This window comes from Cryptomeria japonica, chromosome 3 (assembly GCF_030272615.1).
Source record: "Cryptomeria japonica chromosome 3, Sugi_1.0, whole genome shotgun sequence".
Classification (NCBI taxonomy): Eukaryota; Viridiplantae; Streptophyta; class Pinopsida; order Cupressales; family Cupressaceae; genus Cryptomeria; species Cryptomeria japonica.
Genome location: NC_081407.1, coordinates 51,995,493 through 52,017,903, shown reverse-complemented (window position 1 = coordinate 52,017,903; position 22,411 = coordinate 51,995,493). Strand labels below are relative to the sequence as shown.

Here is a 22,411-nt window from a genome sequence, read left to right as displayed (position 1 = left end):
CATAATTGAGAAAAATATTTTTAAGGCTACTCAACAATTTGCATAGTAGTAATCTCTCATGATTAAAAATGTAATTTTTAATTTATTTTTTTATAAATATTTTTTAACTTATGACTTCTTACATAACCTATATAACAAAAAATAATAATAATTAAATTTGATTCTTACGAACCTAAAATTAGAATATAAGTTTTAAATATTGTGTACTTTTATTATATATATAAAAGATTGTAATTGATATTATATCTTATTATATACATTTGTGCAAAATATTTATTAATAAGTTATTTATGTCTAATATTCTTCTAATATTCTATTTATAAATAGGCATTATGGTTGGAGGTGGAGAACCTGCAAAGAAGGATGATACATTTAGAAAAAAATTCCAAGTAAGAATTTTGAATTAATTATATAATATTTTTGAATAATTTTTTATATACTTTAAATCAGACAAATCATTTTATGTTGTCCAATAATAAGAATTCTTAAACTTATGATACAGGCACATGATTGGTGAGGACTTGGAATTATTAAATTTTAAGGAGTTGCAATGTCTTGAGAAGAAAATCAGTTTGGGTGCTAGGAAGATACACTCAAGAAAGGTAATTGATAACAGCGTTTGAATTTAGTTTGATATTTCATATTTTTTCTTGAATATATTTACTTTCATGAACATAATGCGACCTTATATTAGTATCCGGCAAGCACCTGTTTGAACATTTCAACTAATAAATATATGTCAAGAAATATATAAATGATTTATATTATGGTTACATTGGTTTTAATCAAAATTGCATCATCTCATGTTAACCATGCTATGTAAATATTGTAGGAGAAAGTTTCAGTGGAGCGTATTCGATCTCTAAAAATAAAGGTAGCATACAATTTACTTATGAAGAAAGTATTATACTTTTTTAATATTTTGATTAATTAACAATATATAGTCCATATACACTATATCTCAAAAACAATATATGTATGAAGTTGGTTCTAAAAAAACATTAGTCTATTACTAATAGAAAAAGATTACCTTTTTTTGTGTAATAAATAGATAATTAAAAGATATGATACTTTGAGTTTATTTGCTTTATCTAGAGGGCGCTTTCAAAATTGCATTGTAACATAAAATAAAAACTTAATAAGTTATTTCACTGACTCCATTAAAGAGCTTGTAAAGCATAGATTAAGACTTGTGAATTATTCTTTGTGGTACATTATTGTTGGGAGGGAAAGTTGTGATATGTTCCTCCATCTGGTGAGATAGAGTTTACTTTGTGTTAGGCTAGTCCTCTAAGTAAATGTGTGAAATATGGTAAATAACCTTGGATTCCATAGCTATCCATTTCATGTGGTATGTAATGCACAGCCTAGGAACCCTAGAGGATAAGAGTAAAATATACAAGAAATGCATAGAAATATTTTCTTTTTTGAAGTAATAAAGTTTATCATGTATTGCATATATAAGTATATAAGTATAATGTTCAATCTCAAGATAAGGTCAACTATGTGTTTTCCAGCTATGCACATGAAGAAGTCAAAACTCTTGGAAATCCATCCAAGATAACTAAAGCCACCTATAAGGGTTCCCTAACATCGCTACCTGAGCAATGCATGTAAGGCAAGATCAATATCTGTGAAGAACCTTGCTGTTTCTAACTGCTGATACTGGTTTTGTTTATGTTTTGGTTTTGAAGTTTTGTAATTTTTTTATGTTTTTGAGAGGGTTTATTGATAAAAAGCAAATGCATATAAACTGATAAAATTAACTCACAAAACTGAATATTCTGAGATTACTATAAGAAATGACAGCTGCAAATATATAACTTCATTATTCATTGAAACCTTTACATAAGCATGCATACCCGGATGAGAGGATTATCAACTGCTGATTCAATTTTCTGCTAAAAAGCAACTCTTGAAGTAGTTTGATTCTTCTTTGTTTGTGCAAATCAAAAGAAAACTTCTATAAATGGGACGGCTATCTTCTCCAATGCTGGCCGACTTTTCTATACCCAAAATCAATGTTATTAAGAGGCCTCCTCCATTAAATTGAACCATTCACAATGCAAAGGGGTTCGGCTATAGTGCATGCTGGTGTACGGCCTGCTAGAGGTGTCAATACTTTGAATTTCAATGGTCAGACCCGCTCCCTAACTTGCTAATTAAACTCCTTTAATTCACCTTAGAACCCTTGTTCAATAAGCACAATTTTGACCTCTGTTTGAGGCCAACTCTGAATGCAAACTTCAGCTGGTATTCCACAACTTCAAAACGTTGGTCAATGAAGAATGTACGTTCTCCAATGCCTGATAATGCTTGAAAACCTGTAGAAACCCTTGGTCTCTCCAAATCCCAATGCTATCCAGAAACAAGTTGAAAGGAAATAATCACATAATGAGTTCGATTTCTCTTGCAAGCCTTATATTTTCTCATGAAGTTCGATTTCCTCTAAAAAATATTTAATACTTAGGAAATCTTTTAACATTTAATTAAACTTGGACCCTCATATTTAATTGAATAAATGGCCTCCTTTTATGATGAGTTGACCCTCAAGTTTTAACATTATAATGACACCTTTAATTATTTAATTATAATATGAGTCATTTAAACATTAATATCTCCTTAAATACGTATTATTTTGCTATGCCACCTGAAATGGGAGTCAATACTGCTAATCGCCATGTGACCAGATGCTCTGCTAAAAATAGAAAGGGTCCTTCTCAATCAACCTTTCACTTACTATCAATAGTAAATATAGCACATGAAGTCCAAATGATGCCAAATGAAAGACAAAACGAAGCATACTAAATATTGGAGAAGACAAGAACCTCTGTTGACCAAGTCTCTGCCTCAAAAAACCCTTTGTCCACACTCGTTAGCCTACGAGGGTCAAAAAGATAGGCTAATCTACCTGATACTAATGTCTAGCTAGAAGGGGATATCACAATCCGCCCTCCCTGAAATTGCTTGTCCCCAAGCAACCTCAACTCTAGATGTAATATATCTCCAGTCTTCCAAGTGGCATCCTCAATCGGCAAGTCCTTCCATTTAATCAAATATTCTTTGATGGTCCGCCTCCTCAATTTCTTCTATTTGACATCCCGGATGGCCTCAGGTACTAAAGTCAACTTCCCCCCATCATCCAAGGGTGGTAGGACTACAAAAGGAACACACAATGTCCTAACACCTTTTTGAGGTGTGACACATCAAATACATTATGGACTTTTTTGTTTGCTAGTAAATCTAGCTCATAAGACACCTCACCTACTCGCTTGATAATCCTTATAAGGACCATAATAACGTGGCTTAAGCTTCTCTACACCACTCTTCCTAAGAGTGGACTGGCGATAGGGTTGTAGCATAAAGTACACCATATCTCCAACCTCGAAAGATCGCTCAGTCCTCTTCTGATCTACATATTGGTTCTACTGATTTTGCACCTTTGCAATATTTTCTTTGAGAGCTCGCATGATGTCCTGGTTATCTTGTAGAAGAGCTCCAGCACTAGGCACTCTGCTTTCACTCAGCAGTAAGTCCAGGAAACTTGGCACCTCATAGCCATACAAAACCATGAATTATTTCATCTAAATCGACATGTGGTGAGTAGTGTTATAACAGTACTCATAGACATAAACCAATTTCACCCAAGCTCGTTATTGTCCTGCTATATAATCCCTGAGGTATTCTTCCACCCATTTATTTATAATCTATGTCTAGCCATCTGTCTTTAGGTGGTAACTAGGGCTCGGAGTAAGCTCGGTTCTGTTGGCAATATGAAGGAATTGATTATGTGTTGCATTGATGTTTTCATTGATGTCAACACTAGTTGTTATGGTTGTTTACCGACTTTCGGTAGAAGGATTGGATTGGGAAGATTATCAGTTGATTGTCACCGGTATGATCTAAATGATGGAATAAGTTTGTATGAATGGTTTATATGCTTCTGAAGTATGTTTCAGTCAACCGGTATTGACTTGATGATCGGATGCTATCTTATGTTCTAGTAAGTCTGCTTTGTAGGTCCGATAAGGGTTTCACCGACAGATTATTGAAGATTTTTGATGTAATGCATAAGTGATGTTGGTGCAGCTTCTAGAAGAGATCCAGGATGATAATGGTGATTGTGTTCGTGCCTCGACTGATTGGTGTCATTGCTTTGGTGTGTGTGGATCTAATTTAGGTCCGGTGCTATCAAGGTTATGGACCGGTTTCATGAAACGTGTTGGTGGATCCTTCTGATGCGCTTCCAGGATATTTTATTGATTCGATGATGTTTGTTTGGCCTTAGGCTGACATGTTTTATGATTTTATTTCTGGATAATGTAATGGATCTATTGAATTATCATTTGGGTGGCCGACCTAATTGGTAAGGTCCCAAGTTGGTATAAAAGTGATGTAAGATCTCATTGTGGATCATACGTATAGGCAAGGAGCGACTAATGTAATAATCATTTGTGCAGATGATTTGGTCGATCATAGGTGATCGAGTTGACTTTTTGTAAGAGGTTTTAGACCTCTGATACTGAGCTTAACCGGAACTATAATCTGGCATGTTTGATGCTATCATAGGCAGTTCTTCTTTTTGGATTGTTGTCCAAATATTTTGGGGTGGTTAACCTCTTTTGTAGTCAATGAGACTCCATTGTGATGAGCAGTGTGTCTTCCTGCATGTGCAGACCCCTTATTGTAATATTTATTCATCTGATCAGTGGATAGATATTGTGGGTCTCCAATCCCACCGAGGTTTTTCCTCCTTGAGGTTTTCCACTTATAAATCTATGGTGTTATGGTGTTCATCTTTTTGGTTGCACTGTTGCTTATTGTTATATGCTTTTATGTTTACTGATTGTTGAGTTGTTGAATTAATAAGGTTAAATTTCTCCATTCCAGTAGAACACTGATTCTCCCCCCCTCTCAATGTTCTTGGATTCTAATAATTGGTATCAGAGCCTTCTACCTCAGAGGAAGCCTAACCACTTGAGGAAGATCCTGAAATCGGAATCCATGGAGATGTGTTTGAGGAAGCAGCTTGAAGTTGCTCTTGAAGATTTTGAAGCTAAAAAATTTAAGAACATAAAGCTGGAAGATGAACTTAGATCTAAAAAAGAATTCATTATCACTCTACAAGAAAAGCTATCTAATTCTCAAGCTAAAAGGAAGGAACTTATGCAAAATCAGGATGATGAAGAGAAGGATGCCCTTAAGGAACAATGTCAGAAGCTGAGTCAAGAGAATGGTGTTATGAAGAAAGAAATGCAAGCCCTAACTATGAGGATGTGCAAGGAGATTGAAGACCAGAAGAAGAATGAAGAAAATATTGCTATATCTCTGAAAGACAGATTTGAGGAATGCATTAGGTTGGCTCATGAGAATGATATGTTGAAAACTGAATTGGTGCAATCACAGAACAATGAGGAAGAGTTGGAAAGAATGATGACAATCCTAAGAGGAGATTTGGATGCTGCAAATGAATACAAAGATAAGTTCAAGTTTAGTTCTACTAAACTTGATGAGTTATTGAAGGATCAAAGGCACAAGGGAGACACTAGAGAAGTTGGATTTGAACAAGGTCAGAGCTCCTGTACTGCAAATGAAGATCAGGCATCCGGTATGCAAAATGATCTGAAGGTCAACCGGAATTAGAGGTCACCGGTGAGGCAACCCAATGCACATAAATTCAATGGTAGATGTTTTGTTTGCAATAAATTTGGTCATATGACAAGACATTGTAGAAATAGAGCAAATCAGGATAACAATGTAGTTCCTGGTCAATGTTCAAATTGTAAAAGGTATGGTCACAAGGCAGAAGATTGTAGAATGAATGTGAAATGTCATGCATGTGGAAAGTTTGGATATATGGCTAATCAATGCAGGTCAAGGAATGGTCTAGGTTACAGTAAGGTAATTTAGAAGAAGAATATCACTTGTTATGCATGCAACAAAGTAGGACATATTTCTCAATTTTGCAGAAGCAAGAACCTACTGACAGGAAGTGATAAATCTGATGAAAAAGGAAAGAAGAAGGTTAATGACATTCAGAAGGAGCGTGAGAAGAAGTGGGTTATGAAGTCTAAGGCACAACCGGTAAAATCAATTGCCCCAAATGTTCATTTGGCTGAAGGATATACCTCAGTTACCCAACCAGCAGAGCAAAATGTTCCTGCACCGGCAAGAAACTCATCTGGTAACTAAGGCATTCGCCTTAAGGGGAAGCAAATTGATGAGAGATCTTGCATTGCCCCTGGTAGTGGTCTAAAAGCCTGTTTCAGATCTTTTGGAGAAGTCAGTTTGAAGTTAAACGACGAAGATTTGTTGGATCTTGGATCTGGTTTGGTTTACCGGTAAGTCACTTTATGAGTTATGATTTGGTCATACATCTACAGTTAAGTATTTCAAAATTCTTGATAGAGAATTAGAAGTTTGATCCTAGATGTGATGAAGTGATATTTCTTGGTTACTCTAAAAGCAAAGCATATAGATGTTATAACAAAAGATTGCAGAGAATTGTGGAGAGAACTAATGTGAAAGTGGATGAGAAGCACAAAGACCAAGTTAAATCTTATGACAGAGAACCTGCAATGGAAATGATCATAACTGAATCGGTAGCACCTGTACCGGATCAAAATGTTGAACTAGTTACCCTGACATCATCAAAAAACTCAACTGTAACTGAAGATCGGAGCAGTGAAACAGAAAGTCTGAAGACTCCTAGGTATGTAAGGTTGAATCATTCAGAAGATCAAATAATTGGACAAGAAGATGGTTGGCAGCTGATGCGGTATGTTTAATTTCTCAAGTTGAACCGGCATCAGTAATTGTAGCTTGTAAAGATAAATGTTGGATATAAGCTATGGAAGATGAACTGGATCAATTAGAAAAGGACAATACATGGACTTGGATGTTTTTGGGACTAGGCTTGATTAGTTACAAAGGATACTCTCAGAAGGAAGAAATTGATTATGTTGAATCCTTGCTCTAGTAGCTAGGATTTTCAGATATTTTCAAGGTTTTTCTAGTATGGTTTTTGGTTTATGAGGATTTTACACTATGAGCATATTCAAATGCAGATTGGGCAGGTGATGTTGATAACCGGATAGGCTCATTTGTTGGAGCATTCTTTCTTGGGAAGAAGTTGGTTTCATGGATCAACAAGAAGCAGTCATGCATTTCTTTATCTACTGCTGAAGCTGAATATGTTGCAGCCACAATGAATTGCACTCAAGTTCTACAGATGAAGCAGATAAGGGTAGATTGCAATGAATGGGTAGTTATTCACTGTGATAACTCTACTGCTATTGACATATCAACAATCCGGTATTTCACTCCAAGACTAAGCACATTTCTATCAAGTATAATTTTCTGATGGAGAAGAAAATGAAGTCAGATTGGTTTGAGGAATCATTTTAGCATTTGAGAGACATGTTGGGAGTTTTTTCCCCTCCGGTAGACTTGAGTAATGCCGATTGGCATCAGTCCGGTATGCATTTACAAAGGTTCTATTCATTTTGGATTGATGAGTTGGTGCTACTACTCAGGAGTAGTCAGTAGTGTGGTTCAGAGGCTCTTTGGTGTTTATGTCAGATTTCTGACATTAATTTCAAAGGGGGAGAGATATATATGTGAAAAACAGAGCTTAACTTGATATCAGTCTAAGGGGGAGATTGTTGGCACAAGGAGGAGAAACATAATTTCAGATTGGTTGTATCCCATTGGGGAGTTTGGTTCAGGTCTATGGATGGTCAATTGGTACAAAGATGTTTGGTTCAGAGCTTCATTGCTATATCATTTTATGGGAGATTGTTGGTTGTCTTCCATAGGGGGAGACTTATTTGGCACTTTTTGACACTTGGATGTTTTTCACATCTAGTGTTGCCATCAATGCCAAAGAGGGACATTATTGGCAATATGAAGGAACTGATTATGTGTTGCATTGATGTTTTGTCATTGATATCAACACTAGCTGTTATGGTTGTTTACCGACTTCCGGTAGAAGGATTGGAGGGAAAATTATCAGTTGATTGTTACCAGTATGATCTGAATGATGGAATAAGTTTGTATGAATGGTTCATGCGCTTCTTATAATATTCCCCTTAATTTTTTTTGTTTTTAGCAATAAGAGTTACAAGCAAACACCATAACCCGTTAAAGTGAGAAAAATAATCCAAATTGCTGAAAGGGAACCCTTCCACCTTTTGTTCACCGAGAGCCCAATCTGGGAGGGTGAGAGCATACGGTGTTCTGTGGATCCTTAGCACCATAAATCAAACTGAAATTACAATGCACAAGCGGCAAGCCAGCCCCTTTTGCTTATCCAGCAAGATAGAAACTGAACTCTTGGTGGTAAACCAGCCAAGGGAAATAACAAGAAACTGAAACTCAATCACTCTACCGCGTTTTTCAGAAGGAGGATATTACATTAAGCCATCACTCTACCACATATTTCAGCGGGAGGACAATTGCATAAAACTTATCACTCGACCGCTTATTCAGTGGGAGGACTGAGTACATAAACTGAATTACAAAGCAAGAAAGTGGCTAAGCCAGCCTCTTCCACTTATCCAGTGGGAATTACAAATAAGAACAGCAAGAATGATTGATTAGTACTACTGAAACAATCTTACAAAATAGAGATATGAGATAAGAGAAGAAGCTTAATGTTGATCTCAAACAATCCACCATCAAAATCACACCACACTTGAACACTGCTGCTGTTCTAATTCTGCAAGCTAGAAATCACACTATCCAGCCACTATCGGAAACACCAAAACACTCATAACTTTCTCAAAACTAACCAGAATCACACCAAATTAAATGCAAATGACTAAAATAACATAGGCAACCAATCCAATACCTCAAACTTGCAACTTGGAAGCCCCAAATGTGTTGCATGCATCCCAAGGTAAGTCTGAAAATGGCACTACAACAACAAACTTTGATTTGCAAACAAAAATTGTGATGACCACCAAAAGCCACACCAAGATAGGAGAATGATTTTCTTCCCAATACAATTCCAAAGAGCCAAATGCAATCACTTGGTCAAGAGGTATGAGCAAAATATGGTTAAGACTGATCACAATAGTCTCAAACACTTCATGCATCAGAAAGACTTGAATGAGAGACAACAGAAATGGGTGAGTAAGCTGCAGGCTTACAATTTCGATATTGAGTATGTTAAGGGTAAAAACAATGTTGTGGCAGATGCGTTATCCAGAAGACCCCATTTAAACTCACTTTGCGAGCTTACTCCTGATTGGAGAGAGTTGTTGCTTGCTGATTATGCCAAAAATCAGTTTGCAACCAGCCTTATAGAAGGTACTTTTCATGATGAAAGGTACAAACTGGTTGAGGGATTGATACTGTACAAGGGAAGAATCTTTATAGTGGCTGAATCTAAGATTAAAGAGAAGATTTTGAATACTTTCCATGACATCCCCCTTGCTGGTCACCAAGGTTATTTCAAAACATACAGGTAGATTCGAGAGAGATTCTCTTGGAAGGGACTTAAAAATGATGTTTTGAAGTACATTAAGGAGTGTCATACATGTCAGAGGAACAAAGATGAGCACACTCTACTAGCTGGTTTGTTACAACCCTTGCCTATTCCCGGTCAAAAATGGGAAAGCATTTCTATGGATTTCATCATGGGGTTGCCTCGGGCTCAAGGGAAGGATAGTATCTACGTGGTGGTGGACAGACTTACAAAGTTTGCTCATTTCTTCGCCATCACCAGCTCTTTTACAGCAGCACAAGTTTTTGAAGTGTTCTTTCGGGAGGTGTTCAGATTACATGGGTTACCGAAGAACATTGTGAGTGATAGGGACAACAAGTTCCTAAGCGCTTTTTGGCAGGAGATTTTCAAATTGTGTGGTACTGTGCTCACTCCAAGCACCAAATATCACCCTCAAACTGATGGGCAGACCGAGATAGTGAATAAGTGGTTGGAAGGTTATCTTAGAAACTATGTCTCGAACAAGCAGAATACATGGGTGAGATGGCTTCACCTAGGGGAATATTGTTACAATTCCTCCTATCACATGTCCATCTGGATGTCACCATTCATGGAACTGTATGGTTATGAAGCTCCTAGCTTTATGGATTTCGTGCTTGGTGATAGCAAAACCCCTTAGGCAAAAGATATGATGCAGCAAAGTCGGGATATTTTGAGAATTCTGAGGGACAATCTCCAGCATGCACAGAATCAGCAGAAGTTGTATGCTGATCAGCAGCGAATTGAGCGCACCTTTGAGGTGGGCGACATGGTTTATTTGAGGCTCCAGCCCTACAGATAGTCTACTCTCAAGAAGAGTGGGGTTGAGAAATTGAAGCCACGATTCTATGGGCCTTTCAGAGTCAGCAAAAGGGTTGAAGAAGTGGCTTATGAGTTGGAATTGCCAGCAAGCACCAGGATCCATAATGTATTTCATGTGTCTCGCCTTAAAAAGGCTCTGGGACATAATGTTGTTGCTTCAGCTGAGTTACCTACGCATGATGAGGAGGGAGAGTTGGTTTTGGTTCCTGAAGCTATCCTTGAATTCAGGGAACGATCTTTGAGGAGAAGAGTGATCAGGGAATACTTGAGCAAATGGAAGAATCTACCAATAGAGGATGCTACGAGGGAAAATGAGGAGATTTTACTGCATCCAGCCTTACAGTTGCTTGAGGACAAGCAATTTTGGGGAGGGTGGACTGTAATGTCCCCTTCTCATTGACGACCTTCCAGTGGTCCATTAGCCTATTCTTGAGACCCGTAGGCTAGGTGGAATGAAGAATGAGGGTCCAACATTGATGAAGTGAGGACTTACTATTTTTAGTAAGTCAAGGAATGGCTATTTTGATGACACTGTCCTATTGAGCTCTCCATGCTCTGTCACTAGGCGCGAAGATCATGCTTTTCAGAGCATTAGTTCTTGACTTACTATTTTTAGTAAGTGGCAGTATGGCATAATTCTATTTCTGACAATGGGCCGGTTCCTGATCCTGCAGCAGTTCAATGGTCTTCCTGACTTGGTTTCTTTTGACAGTAATCAGTACGGGAGTCATATGTAACGCAATTAAATATTATTTCCTTATCCTAAGGTTTAATATTTAATTAATTTGATTAATTGCTACTAATTTATAGAGTTTGGGAATAATGTCTATTATCTCCTAAGTTTGGCGAAATTCATGTGTAATAAGGATGTCGAAATCACTTAGAGGATTATTATTTTTTATTACATCTCTAATATTTGCCAAAGTGTATAACGTGGGTCCATGCCTTTGGCGTGAAGTTTGACTTGTGGGAAATGGCGCTACACTTGGGGTCCACATGTGGTGAAATGAAATGCAAATGAAAGGAGTTGAGTTTGAAGGAATTTGCATTTGGGTTTGATCGTGAAAATTTTTAAATAAGAGCCTTGGGCTCCCATTTGGATCATATTGAAAAATTGTAATGTTATGTTGCCGGTTTGGCGATAGAACTTGAGGCTTCGGAGTGCGTCTCCCTAGTGCTTCCCGGTTTCGTACTTGAAATATAGTACCTAGCTGTGTGTTGTATTCTACTACATTCTCAGAGTTGGTCTTAGACATTTTTGGTGTTGAAGTGATTCTGGAGACTTGCTGGTTTGCCTGTGGTTGAAGTACCTTTTCGATCATACCTCTCTGCTGAAGTGACTGACAATTATGGGTATCATCTCCTTCTTCCTTCCCAGCACTGGCGATAAACTTTGTGAGTTTATAGCCTGTTTGTTTGACTTTTGAATTTGTTATGCTAAATCAAAATTCCTAGGTATAGTGTGGGTTTTTGTTTTGCATTGGGATGCGTGCAAAATTAATAAGGGGTTGTTTGGGTTGTGGCTTTGATTGGTTGTTGTTGCAAGTGAAATATTGTGGGATTGGAACTAGTTTGAATTGATTTGGATGTATATTGAGGGAGTTATGAGCTTTTTAGCATTTTCATAGGCTGCTGATTTGTAATTCCAGCCTGCAGATTGGATATAGCAGAAATTCATTGTTCTTAGTGTTATAATCTGCATTTCTCTCCTCATCTTATCTCTATTAATGTAAGGTTAAGTAGTAGTACTACTAACTAGTTCTGTTTATAACTCTCATCCCACTGAAAAAGTGGAAGAGGCTGGCTTGCTGCCTAATATCAAGCAACTTTGTAATTTTCAGTCCTCCCACTGCATAAGTGGTCGAGTGATAGCTATGTGTAATGGTCCTCCCGCTGCTTAAGCGGTCAAGTTGAGGTTATTATGTAATTGTAGTCCTCCCGTTGAAATATCGCGGTTGAGTGATTCTTATTTTGTGTATCTCACTTGGCTGGTTAACTGCCAAGTTTCCTTATTCTCCCGTTGGATTAGCGGAAGGGGCTGGCTTGCCGCCCAAGCATTGCATTGTGTTTCAGTTTTCTTAAGCTAATGATCCCCTCAACACCGTATGTTGTTACCTTCCCACATTGGGCACTTGGTGATCAGAAAGTGGAAGGGTTACTTTCCAGTATGGTTTCAGTTTATGTTTTCTAATCTTAATGGGTTAATTTCTTGTTGATGTTATCGCTGGCCTAAAAATTCAAAAAAAGAAAAACTGGGATATTACACTTCAATTGTGCCAACTCTCGAAAACTTACTTCAAGATCCTTGACATCAAATCTCTCTATCAATCTATGAGTGAATTCATCATAAGTGGTAATGAGGTTATGGCCAAGAGTGACAAAACCATGATACCACCATTTGTGAGTAGCTCCCTCCAAGTGTAGTGTAGCAAATTTGATAGCGTCCTCTTCAAGCATTGGTCTCAATAATAGATAGTTATCAAGATTGTGTACCCATGCCCTAGCTGTACACTTACTACTTCCATCAAAATAAGTTAATGTAAGCTTACCCAGAGCTTGTTGATAATTTGTTCTCGCTGGAGCATAATATTCATTTCTTCCACCATTTCTCCTATTCCTTTGATTCATGAACTGATCAAAGGTCCATTGTTCTCTTAGATCAGGAGGTAAGGTACTATATTCCAAGTAAGACTGCCTTGCTTCGTCCCCAAAAGGTACAGTTGCAGCAACTTGTGGTTGTTCTTCTCTTGGAGTGAAAGTAGGGAAGAGGGGTCTAGAGGCTGATCCTCTAGTGGCTATAACATGTTGATTAACTTTCATATCCCTGCCATTACCGTCCAAGCCATTGTTGCCATTATTCCCACGAACATCACTACTTTCTCCACCATTATTTTGTTGATTCTGATTCTGAGTAGCTTGTTGATCCAATTTTGCTAGCAAGCGTGACATCATATCAAGCATGGTATCAAACTTCCTTTCAGCTCTAGCATCTCAATCCTCTTCTGCCATGTTTTGAATTTCTTTACCGTTATCTCTTTCTCTCAAAGCCTCAGAAAATGTTTCTGCTTCAGGAACTTGTGAAATCTGGAATTGCTATCTTCTCTGTTCTCTATTACAATGTCTAATGTCTCTTTCACTTATCTAACAACTAAAGTAAGATTATCACATGATGACGGGATATTGGCTCTGATACCACTGTGAAGAACCCTACTGGTTCTAACTGCTGATACCGGTTTTGTTTATTTTTGGTTTTGAAGTTTTGTATTTTTTTGTGTTTTTGAGAGGGTTTAACATTAAAAAGAAAATGCATATAAATTGATAAAACTCACAAAACTGAATATTTTGAGATTACTATAAGAAATGACAGCTGCAATCATATAACTTCATTATTCATTGAAATATGAAACCTTTACATAAGCATGCATACCCGGATGAGAGGATTATCAACTGCTGATTCATTTTTTTGCTAAAAAGTAACTCTTAAAGTAGTTTGATTCTTCTTTGTTTGTGCAAATCAAAAGAGAACTTCCAGAAATGGGATGGCTATCTTCTCCTATGTTGGTCGACTTTTTGCTACCCAAAATCAATGTTATTAATCTAGGCCTCCTCCATTAAATCGAACCATTCACAGTGCAAAGGGGTTCAGCTGTAGTGCATGCTAATGTACAAGTCAATACTTTGAATTTCAATGATCAAAACCTGCTCCCTATCCTACTAATTAAACTCCTTCAATTCACCTTAGAACCCTTGTTCAATAATCACAATTTTGACCTCTATTTGAGGCCAATTCTGAATGCAAACTTCAACTGGTATTCCACAACCTCAGAATGCTGGTCAATGAAGAATGTACGTTCTCCAATGCCTGAGAATGCTTGAAAACCTGTGGAAACCCTTGGTCTCTCCAAATTCCAATACTATCCAGAAACAAGTTGAAAGGAAATAATCACATAATGAGTTCAATTTCTCTTGCAAGCCTTATATTCTCTCATGAAGTTTGATTTCCTCGAAAAACATTTTAAATAACATTTAAAATGTTATTTCATTTCATACTTAGGAAATCTTTTAACATTTAATTAATATTGGACCCCCATATTTAATTGAATAAATGGCCCCCTTTTATGATGAGTTGACTCTCAAGTTATAACATTATAATGACACCTTTAATTATTTAATTATAATATGAGCTCAACAACACAAATTAAACTTAAAATAAACCCAAATTAAACTTAAAATGCCAATTGAACTCCCCAAAGACCCTCAAACTTGAATGGCTTAATTTTCATTAAATCAAATATAAATACGGCATATTTCACATTCTAGTATTTAATTATTTCAATGATATAAAATAACCATTAATGCATGTAATAAGATGACAACATTTTCCAAATGACTGACTATATGTATAAACAGTCATTACGGGCTTACTCAACTTGATATCTAGGTTTTTTGAAAGCTACCAACTATGGTAGTTGGGACTCAAAATAATAAAATAATTTAAATAGTGAAATCAAGAGAATTGCCCTAATCAAGGGGTGATGGATTTTGCTCAGGGTATATGGCCAATGTGTTATCTCCTTTTAGCAACTAATTGGGATATGGGCATTGCTCAAATGTATGAAGCTAGGTGGATTCGATGCTTGATACCTGTAGCCACTGAAACATTCACACATCAAGTGTACTTGCTCATGCATATGTATAAATAACCAAATTAACTCAAATCATTGAAGGAGAGTTTAACATCATATGCATTATCGTAAACTCGAATGATAGGATATCATCCCTTCTATATATAATTATCAATTAAACTTTATAATAATAATTTCGTCTAATTAATTATATTAAAAGGCAACATCTATATTATTTCTCTACATCTACAACAATAATTCTCTGAACGGTGTCAACATCATAATATTGTTAGTAACATGATATCTCATCAAATTAAAATAACACAAAATATGATTCATTACTTTTAATCAACTAATCCAGTTAACATCACTTATCTCATTCTAATCATTACTCAAATCAGCATTTATATCCACATTTCTCATATGGCAATTCTGAATCACAATGTTAGTCTATGCATATCATCAAGCACAATAGGTCTAGATTATGCCACAACAACAACCCAATGAGTCAAGTAACCAAATAAATCATGCAATGGTTATCACAACCAAGCACAAGAAAAAAAGAATGCATCTCAATGAAACAACATAAACAAGGTTACCATGGAGCAATTTAATCACATCAATAGTCTAGAACAATTGCAAGACATATATCAAAGCAGGGCATAATATAACACTCAAGATCATATACATTGCAACAATAAAGAGTCCAAAGCAAGATCGAACACCACAAAATGATCCACATGCAAACGACAAGTGATACAATCCATGGAACAAAGCCAATTCCATATAAAGAAGTATGCAATGTAGAAAAGCGTACGAGAGGGGCTTGTTGAGAATGGGTGTCTCAAACTTATTGGCTGAAATATTGATCAAATGGTATTTGGTTTTTGCAGTAAGCGATTCGGTGAGGAAAAATTTCATGTTGTTGACTAGCTCCAAAGGCAGCTGAATACCTTTCGTGGTTTACACACAGCTGGAGATGCAGGGAGTTCGATTAGACTTGAATAAGTCTTGGCGATATAGGGTGTAGAAGGATTTTTTGAAGTAACCTTAGAGTTCGATAAGTCACTTTTCTCTCTGATGAGATCTTTGCAATAAGATTGTTTAGTGTCGAGCAAAAGTGTTATTGGTAGAACTTGAGATTTCAAAAAAGTTATTTTGATGCCAATTTCCGATTCTATGCCGATAAGCGATATTCTTGGCGGGGACCACGGCTGACTCATGTTATTGGTATAACTTGATTTTTTGGCAAAGTTGTTTTAATGTCGATTTCTGATTCTATGCTGGTAGGCAATAGTCTTCATGGGATTTCATGTTATCGGTAGAACTTGAGTTTTCGGAAAAGTTATTTTAATTCTGATTTCCGATTCTCTACCGATAAGCGATATTCTTGGTGGGTACCACGAGTGACTCATGTTATCGGTATAACTTGAGTTTTTGGTAAAATCATTTTAATGCTGATTTCTAATTCTATGACGATAAGTGATAGTCTTGGTATTGATGTTATGTGATATTAAGGCCATATTTGCATGATGCAAGCATAAATGGGTCCTAGTGAAGTATAGGGATGCAAACACTAAGGTGAGGGCCCAAACGAGGTCTAAATTGTAAGGGGGCACAATTTAGGACACTGCAGGAGCTTTGGACTGCTTCCACGTAGAAAATCTATGGAGAAGTCAAATTCTCATTTTGGCGATAAGTCAGTAAGATCTTCAAGAAATGCATCACGTAAATTTCTAAGGATTGGATATTGATCTAATACTGACTTAATATCATTGAATTCTTTAACTTGCACCACATAGATTGAACAACCCTTCCTATGAGCTTTCTTTAGCCGCATAGCTAAGATCTGATGAAGCTCTAGTGGTCTTTGAATGCCATGGATTTCAATGGGGTTAACATAATCAAGGCATTTTACCATCTTGCTCTCACAATTGACTACTGATTTATGTTCAACCAACAAATAAATCCCTAAAATTATATCATATGATCCTAAAGGTGCAACCCATGGAAGAAACATGAATCCACCTTTTACTCTGCTCGATTTCCGCATTGGACTGACCAAGAATTTTGCATATATCCAGGTCTAACTAGTAATTTTGATACTATTTTAGGATCTATGAAACATTTTGTAGCTCCAGCATCTATTAATATAGAAAAAACATGGCCATAGAGCTTACCCAAGAGCTAGATAGGCGTGGCCTGAAATTTAGCTTGACGATTATCAACTGCAGCATGGATTTGGTGTTGAGGTGGCTTCTGCCAATTCCATCCCTTTTTTCTTTCTGTTCGTTGAGGACAAATGTTGGCATAGTGCTCTCCACCACGCACATAGTATCCACCACGAGGTGCCTTTTACTCACTAGGCTTGTCCTTATTGAAGTTGCTTTTATTATTGTTTGCCCATTTCTGAATTCTGCCATTTCCACTTTCACCCTTATCCTGATATTCATTGTTTTGTTTCAAATTTCTGGCTTGGCGGTTGCCTCCTTGTTGGTTGTGATTGTGGGGTTTGTTATTCTTGTATTTGTCATCTTTATTTTTGCAGTAAGTGGCTGCCTGTTGAAGCTTTTGTTCTTGTTTGAGAGCCTTTCCAAAAGCTTCATGCATGGTTTGCGGGTCAAGGAGGTCTACCTCCCCTCCTATTTGAGGATGTAACCCCAAAATAAATTTTCGAATGCTTAAATACTCATCTTGTTGATATTGAGGCACATATTTGAGGAGGTGAGAGAACCTTTCCCAATGCTGAGTAACTGTCAATCCTCCTTGCGTTAAATTCTAGAACTCTGTTACCTTTCTATCAAAGAAAAGTTGGGGCAACCACCTTTTATCTAAAGAGTTGCAAGAATCTTTCCCAAGTGAGTTCTCTTGGCACAAACTTCTTTTCAAATTCTTATTTTGCCACAAAATAGCCGCTTCCCCATTAAGTTGGTAGGTAACTCATGATGTCTTGGTATCATGAGGAAGATTACGAAGCTTAAAATACTTTTCCATTCTAATTATCCATGATTCAGCTTCCTCCCCGATGGTATTTCCATTGAATTTAGGTGGTGTGACCTTTCTCAGATCCTTGCCCAACTCCTCTGCTATTCTTTCTCGGTTGCCACCTTCTAGGTTTACAAGTCTTTCATTTGCTGCTTCATTTATGTGATTTTCATTATGCTTTTGTCTATCACAAATTCCTCAAACCTCTTGTTCACGGTTTACCATTCGAGTGCCTTGCTGGTTTAGAAGATTTAACATTTGGTCTATCCTCTCGCTCAGCTCATTGCTCGGGCCAACACGATTAGCATTTCTAGAATACATGATGATGAACCTAGATGAACATACTTCTATCACAGTATGATAAGACAACACATGTTACAGTAGAAAAAGATCTCTTTATTATTCATCTATATATTATAAAATAACTTTGTAAATATAGCTTTGTATATAAAATAACTTTGTAAATATAGCTTTGTGCATGATAATAAGAAGTTTAATATTTCTATCGTCACATACGCCTATGGCTCTACATCAGAATCAGATGAAATTATTATAATATAGGGACATTCAAGCTTCTTCCCATCTTCCTTTCCCTTTCCCTTAGAGGTGGTTTCAATATCAGGAACATCTAGCTTGTTATTATTAACCACCGGTTCAATAGGAGGAAGAAAAACCGGTTCATTGCTATGAACTACCGGTTGGACAGAAGGAATAGAAACTTATGCTTTTGGCTTATTACTACAATTCTTTGATTTTGGAGTTTTTATCTTGGTAGAGGTAGGCCAATCCCTTTGAAGACACTTGATGTCTGAGGCCAATGTCTCATCATCTGCTGGAAGAGGACACCATGAATAATCATATTTGGTGGGAGTTGGGACGATTTTCGTTAGCTTGAAATTGGGGCAAAGGCTAGAATATAGATTTTCCTGTGTAGTTTTTTTAAACCTCATCCTGTCATAACAAAACATAGATGTTTTGCTGACTGTTAGCTAAATTTAGTTTTTATAAATTCCCTTACTATTAGTGAGCTCATAGGTCCTAGTACTGAACCTTCACTTTGATACCAAAATGTAAGGACTTTCATACATTACTAGTTTTTCCAACAAATTCAACCACATAATAAGGTCATATAAAGATATTATATGCGTGAGAATTTTAGTAAGCCTTATTGTATTTCACCAGATTGTAACATTGTAACAACTTGGCTCATGACAGAGAAAATGACATCAAAAACCTCAACATTAAGCATGAAACATCACAGTTTTACATTTGGATTACGGAAACCTCGAAATGTGACCGCCACATAATCCATTAACTCTTTGAGCTTCGTCATCAGGATTGTGCCATTCTACACATTTCATAAAGAATCAAGTGAGGTCATCTTGTGGTTAATGTGGACCATTGATTGGTTGGAATACATATATCAGCATATCTCATGTCCATAGGAAAAAAGTTGGATAGATAGAGGTTAGTTAGAAGTTAAAAATTTAGGAAGTGAGTAGGCATTGAGTCAGGAAAAAAGTTGGATAGATAGAGGTTAGTTAGAAGTTAAAAATTTAGGAAGTGAGTAGGCATTGAGTCATAAAATGAGTTTTATATTTGCATGTAAATTGTAATGAGCTTGCGGTGGCCTATGGACTAATCTATAATTTGTATATAGTAGATTAATAAACTTTACAATCATTCTACTATTGGAATTATTAAGATTCTTTTTCTCTCTTCATGATATTTTCACTATGTTAATTCTAGGATGCATTATTGGACAGTCCTATTTCTAGATCTTCTATCCATGATTGTATAAGGGGTATCAGAGAGAATTTTCAAACCTTGAGAAAGTGGAAAGAAGTTTGAAAGATCATTGGATCAACAAATTGGCAAATTGAGGTAATCTGCATGTTTTTGCCAATAGAGCATTTAATGTGAGGCGATTGAAACCTTGTATCTAAAGCATCACCTCGAGGCACTTGCACTAGATGTGAAGGAAAGATGCCAACAAAGAGAGTGCCTGGTATAACAAATGTTGTTTAGAAGGAAAAAATTTGTGACATGATGAGGACTAGGAAGATTTGATTAGATATTATAGAAGATAGAAAGAGAGGTCTAAGTTCTTGACATGCAGATGAAAGTGATGATAATGAACCATGAGCCCTAGATCAGAATGAAGAAGTCCTAGAAGAAGAAGAGTTGACTAGATCAAGATTTTGAAATCCATTTCTAAAATTTGAAAGAGACCTATAATTTAAGTTTTTAATCATGTTGGTAATTTGAATATTGAATAATTAACTGATTGGATAAATGATGTGGAAGAAAACCTTGAATTTAAGGAAATTGGTGATTAAAAAAGAGTCGAATTTTCTAAAACTAAGTTAAAAGGTCATGTTTCCATTTAGTGGAGACAAGTTTAATTAGATAGAAATAGAAGAGTGAAAAGAGAGAATCCCATAGTGGGATAGGATGGTGATATATTTGAAAAATCAATTGATAACTACTATGATTAGTTAGAAATGCTGAAAAAATTACAAAACCGAAGGCAAAAGAAAAAGACAGTGAAGTACGCATAGGAGTTCCACATGATGAACATTAGAACTGGACATAGTGAGGCTAGCAAGGAGAAAGTGGTACAGTGCATAAACAGCCTTAGAATAATGTCCAAGAAGAATTAGGCCTGGTAAAAATTACCACTATTGAAGAAGCCTACCATTTTATGCTAAAAGTCGAAGAAATTTGAATAGAATATTTGAAATAAGGCAAAAAGGAAGAGGAGGAAGAACCTGGAGCGTTTAAACAAGTAGCGAAAGGAGACCATATGCATACCAAAACAAGGAAAGAGTTCATAACACAGATGAATGGAGTGAAAAATTCCAACGGAGGGGTGACAAAAGCTTCTACCACAAAAGGACGAGAAAGTAATAGTACCTATCATAATAATGGATATTAGAGGAGAGATGGAGGATTTCATATGAAGCCTTTTAGAGGCACCTGTTTCAACAATGGAAGAGAAGGGCATCAAGCATTTGAATACCACCAAGGGAGTGTATTCATAATATATTATTTATTAATACATTTCCATTACATTTCTTATATTTATTTTATAAATAAAATAGCTAAATTTTCTTTATTGATATTAAATTTTCTGAACATCTAACATATTTCTACCCATGTTTTGAATTTTGAATTGGAATTGCTATACAAAACTGCTCTAATTTCCTCGGTGGTCACAACTGTACTAATATTGTTCTGGTAATGGCTGATGATTTCATTGTGCTGCAGGAAAAATCACTTACAGTAGAAAATGCTAATCTGGAAAAAAAGGTAACAGCCTGTTCTATGCATATATCCTAATTGCCATCAAAAAGTTTGTTTTGCTTTTGACCACTATGAAATTCTGTATTTGATACAGATTGGTGCAAGTATTGCCATCAAGAATTTGGAAACAGATGCTGCAACTCAACAAGATCTGCCTCAAACTAATCTCAATCTCATGTACTTCTCATCATCATAATTTCTGCGAACTAGTTTTTCATCTCAAAAGGAAAAAATTTAAGGAGAAGTTTTTGTACCTGTAGCCTGTGATGAATTCAAGTGTACTCCATGGTCCATGAGATTTTTCCGCAACTCTATTGAACCAGATCATATATGAGGACATCCGACTGCCAAAAGGAATTGATATGCTGTGATGGGTATATAATGCTTGAATTGATATTAAAATGTCATATCATTGTACAATCCTGGTGGTTCATTGTGATTTCAAAATATAATATACATATGAACAGACTAGATCAGACATGCATACACATAAAAAAAAATTGTACGTGCTGCTGCTGTTTTATTTATCTTTATTTTTTCAGACTGCTCTGAGATTATTTTATTATTTTTATTTAAATATATTTTATACAATGTTGTGTTAGAAAACCAAAATTATGTGAAGTTACATTTTTATTTCTATTTTTAATAGGATAATTAGTGAGTAGAAAACCATTAATATTATCATTTTAATATGTTTTAATTTTTTATACCTAATTTTTTAGATATAAAAATGATAAAGTTTCTTTTTATTTTTATTAGAATTTGCTTTTGTTGTTGGTTGTTGATTTGTTTAAAATCAAATAATAATAAAAATAAAGATAAAAGTTATAATTACTGAACAAGATTTTCTTTCAAGAGTTCTTAAATATTAAAAAATCCTAAAATTTATAATTTAATTAATTTTGAGACTATTTAAATATCTCATCTTTTTATATTAAAGTTCAATTTAGAAATATAAAAAATTTAATAGAAACACACATTAAGATTTTTAGTGCATAAGAAAATCCTTCACTATCATTAATACACTTTAAATACATTAACTCTACAAAGGTGCAGTCATTTTTTATTCAAGAAAGAAAAACTGATATTTAAATGGCTAGAAATTAATTTTGATTTTTTATTAATTTGATAATTGATTAAGAGACATTTAAAATTTTATTTTTATGGGATTTTTTGTGCATTTGAA

The 22,411-nt window shown here is 35.8% G+C and overlaps 1 protein-coding gene across 2 annotated transcripts; it reads left to right on the top strand.

Moving 5' to 3' along the window:
• Positions 1 to 310: 310 nt before the first annotated feature.
• Positions 311 to 21,766, top strand: LOC131032923 (MADS-box transcription factor 14). Of its 2 annotated transcripts, XM_059218053.1 has the most exons (5): positions 311 to 389; positions 503 to 602; positions 833 to 874; positions 21,190 to 21,231; positions 21,320 to 21,766. In XM_059218053.1, the coding sequence occupies exons 1-5, from the start codon at positions 364 to 366 to the stop codon at positions 21,419 to 21,421; spliced, it is 312 nt and encodes a 103-aa protein (XP_059074036.1). In that variant the 5' UTR covers positions 311 to 363; the 3' UTR covers positions 21,422 to 21,766. The 2 variants fall into 2 exon arrangements, with proteins under 2 accessions (XP_059074036.1, XP_059074037.1); XM_059218054.1 differs by lacking the exon at positions 833 to 874.
• The last annotated feature ends 645 nt before the right edge of the window (positions 21,767 to 22,411 follow it).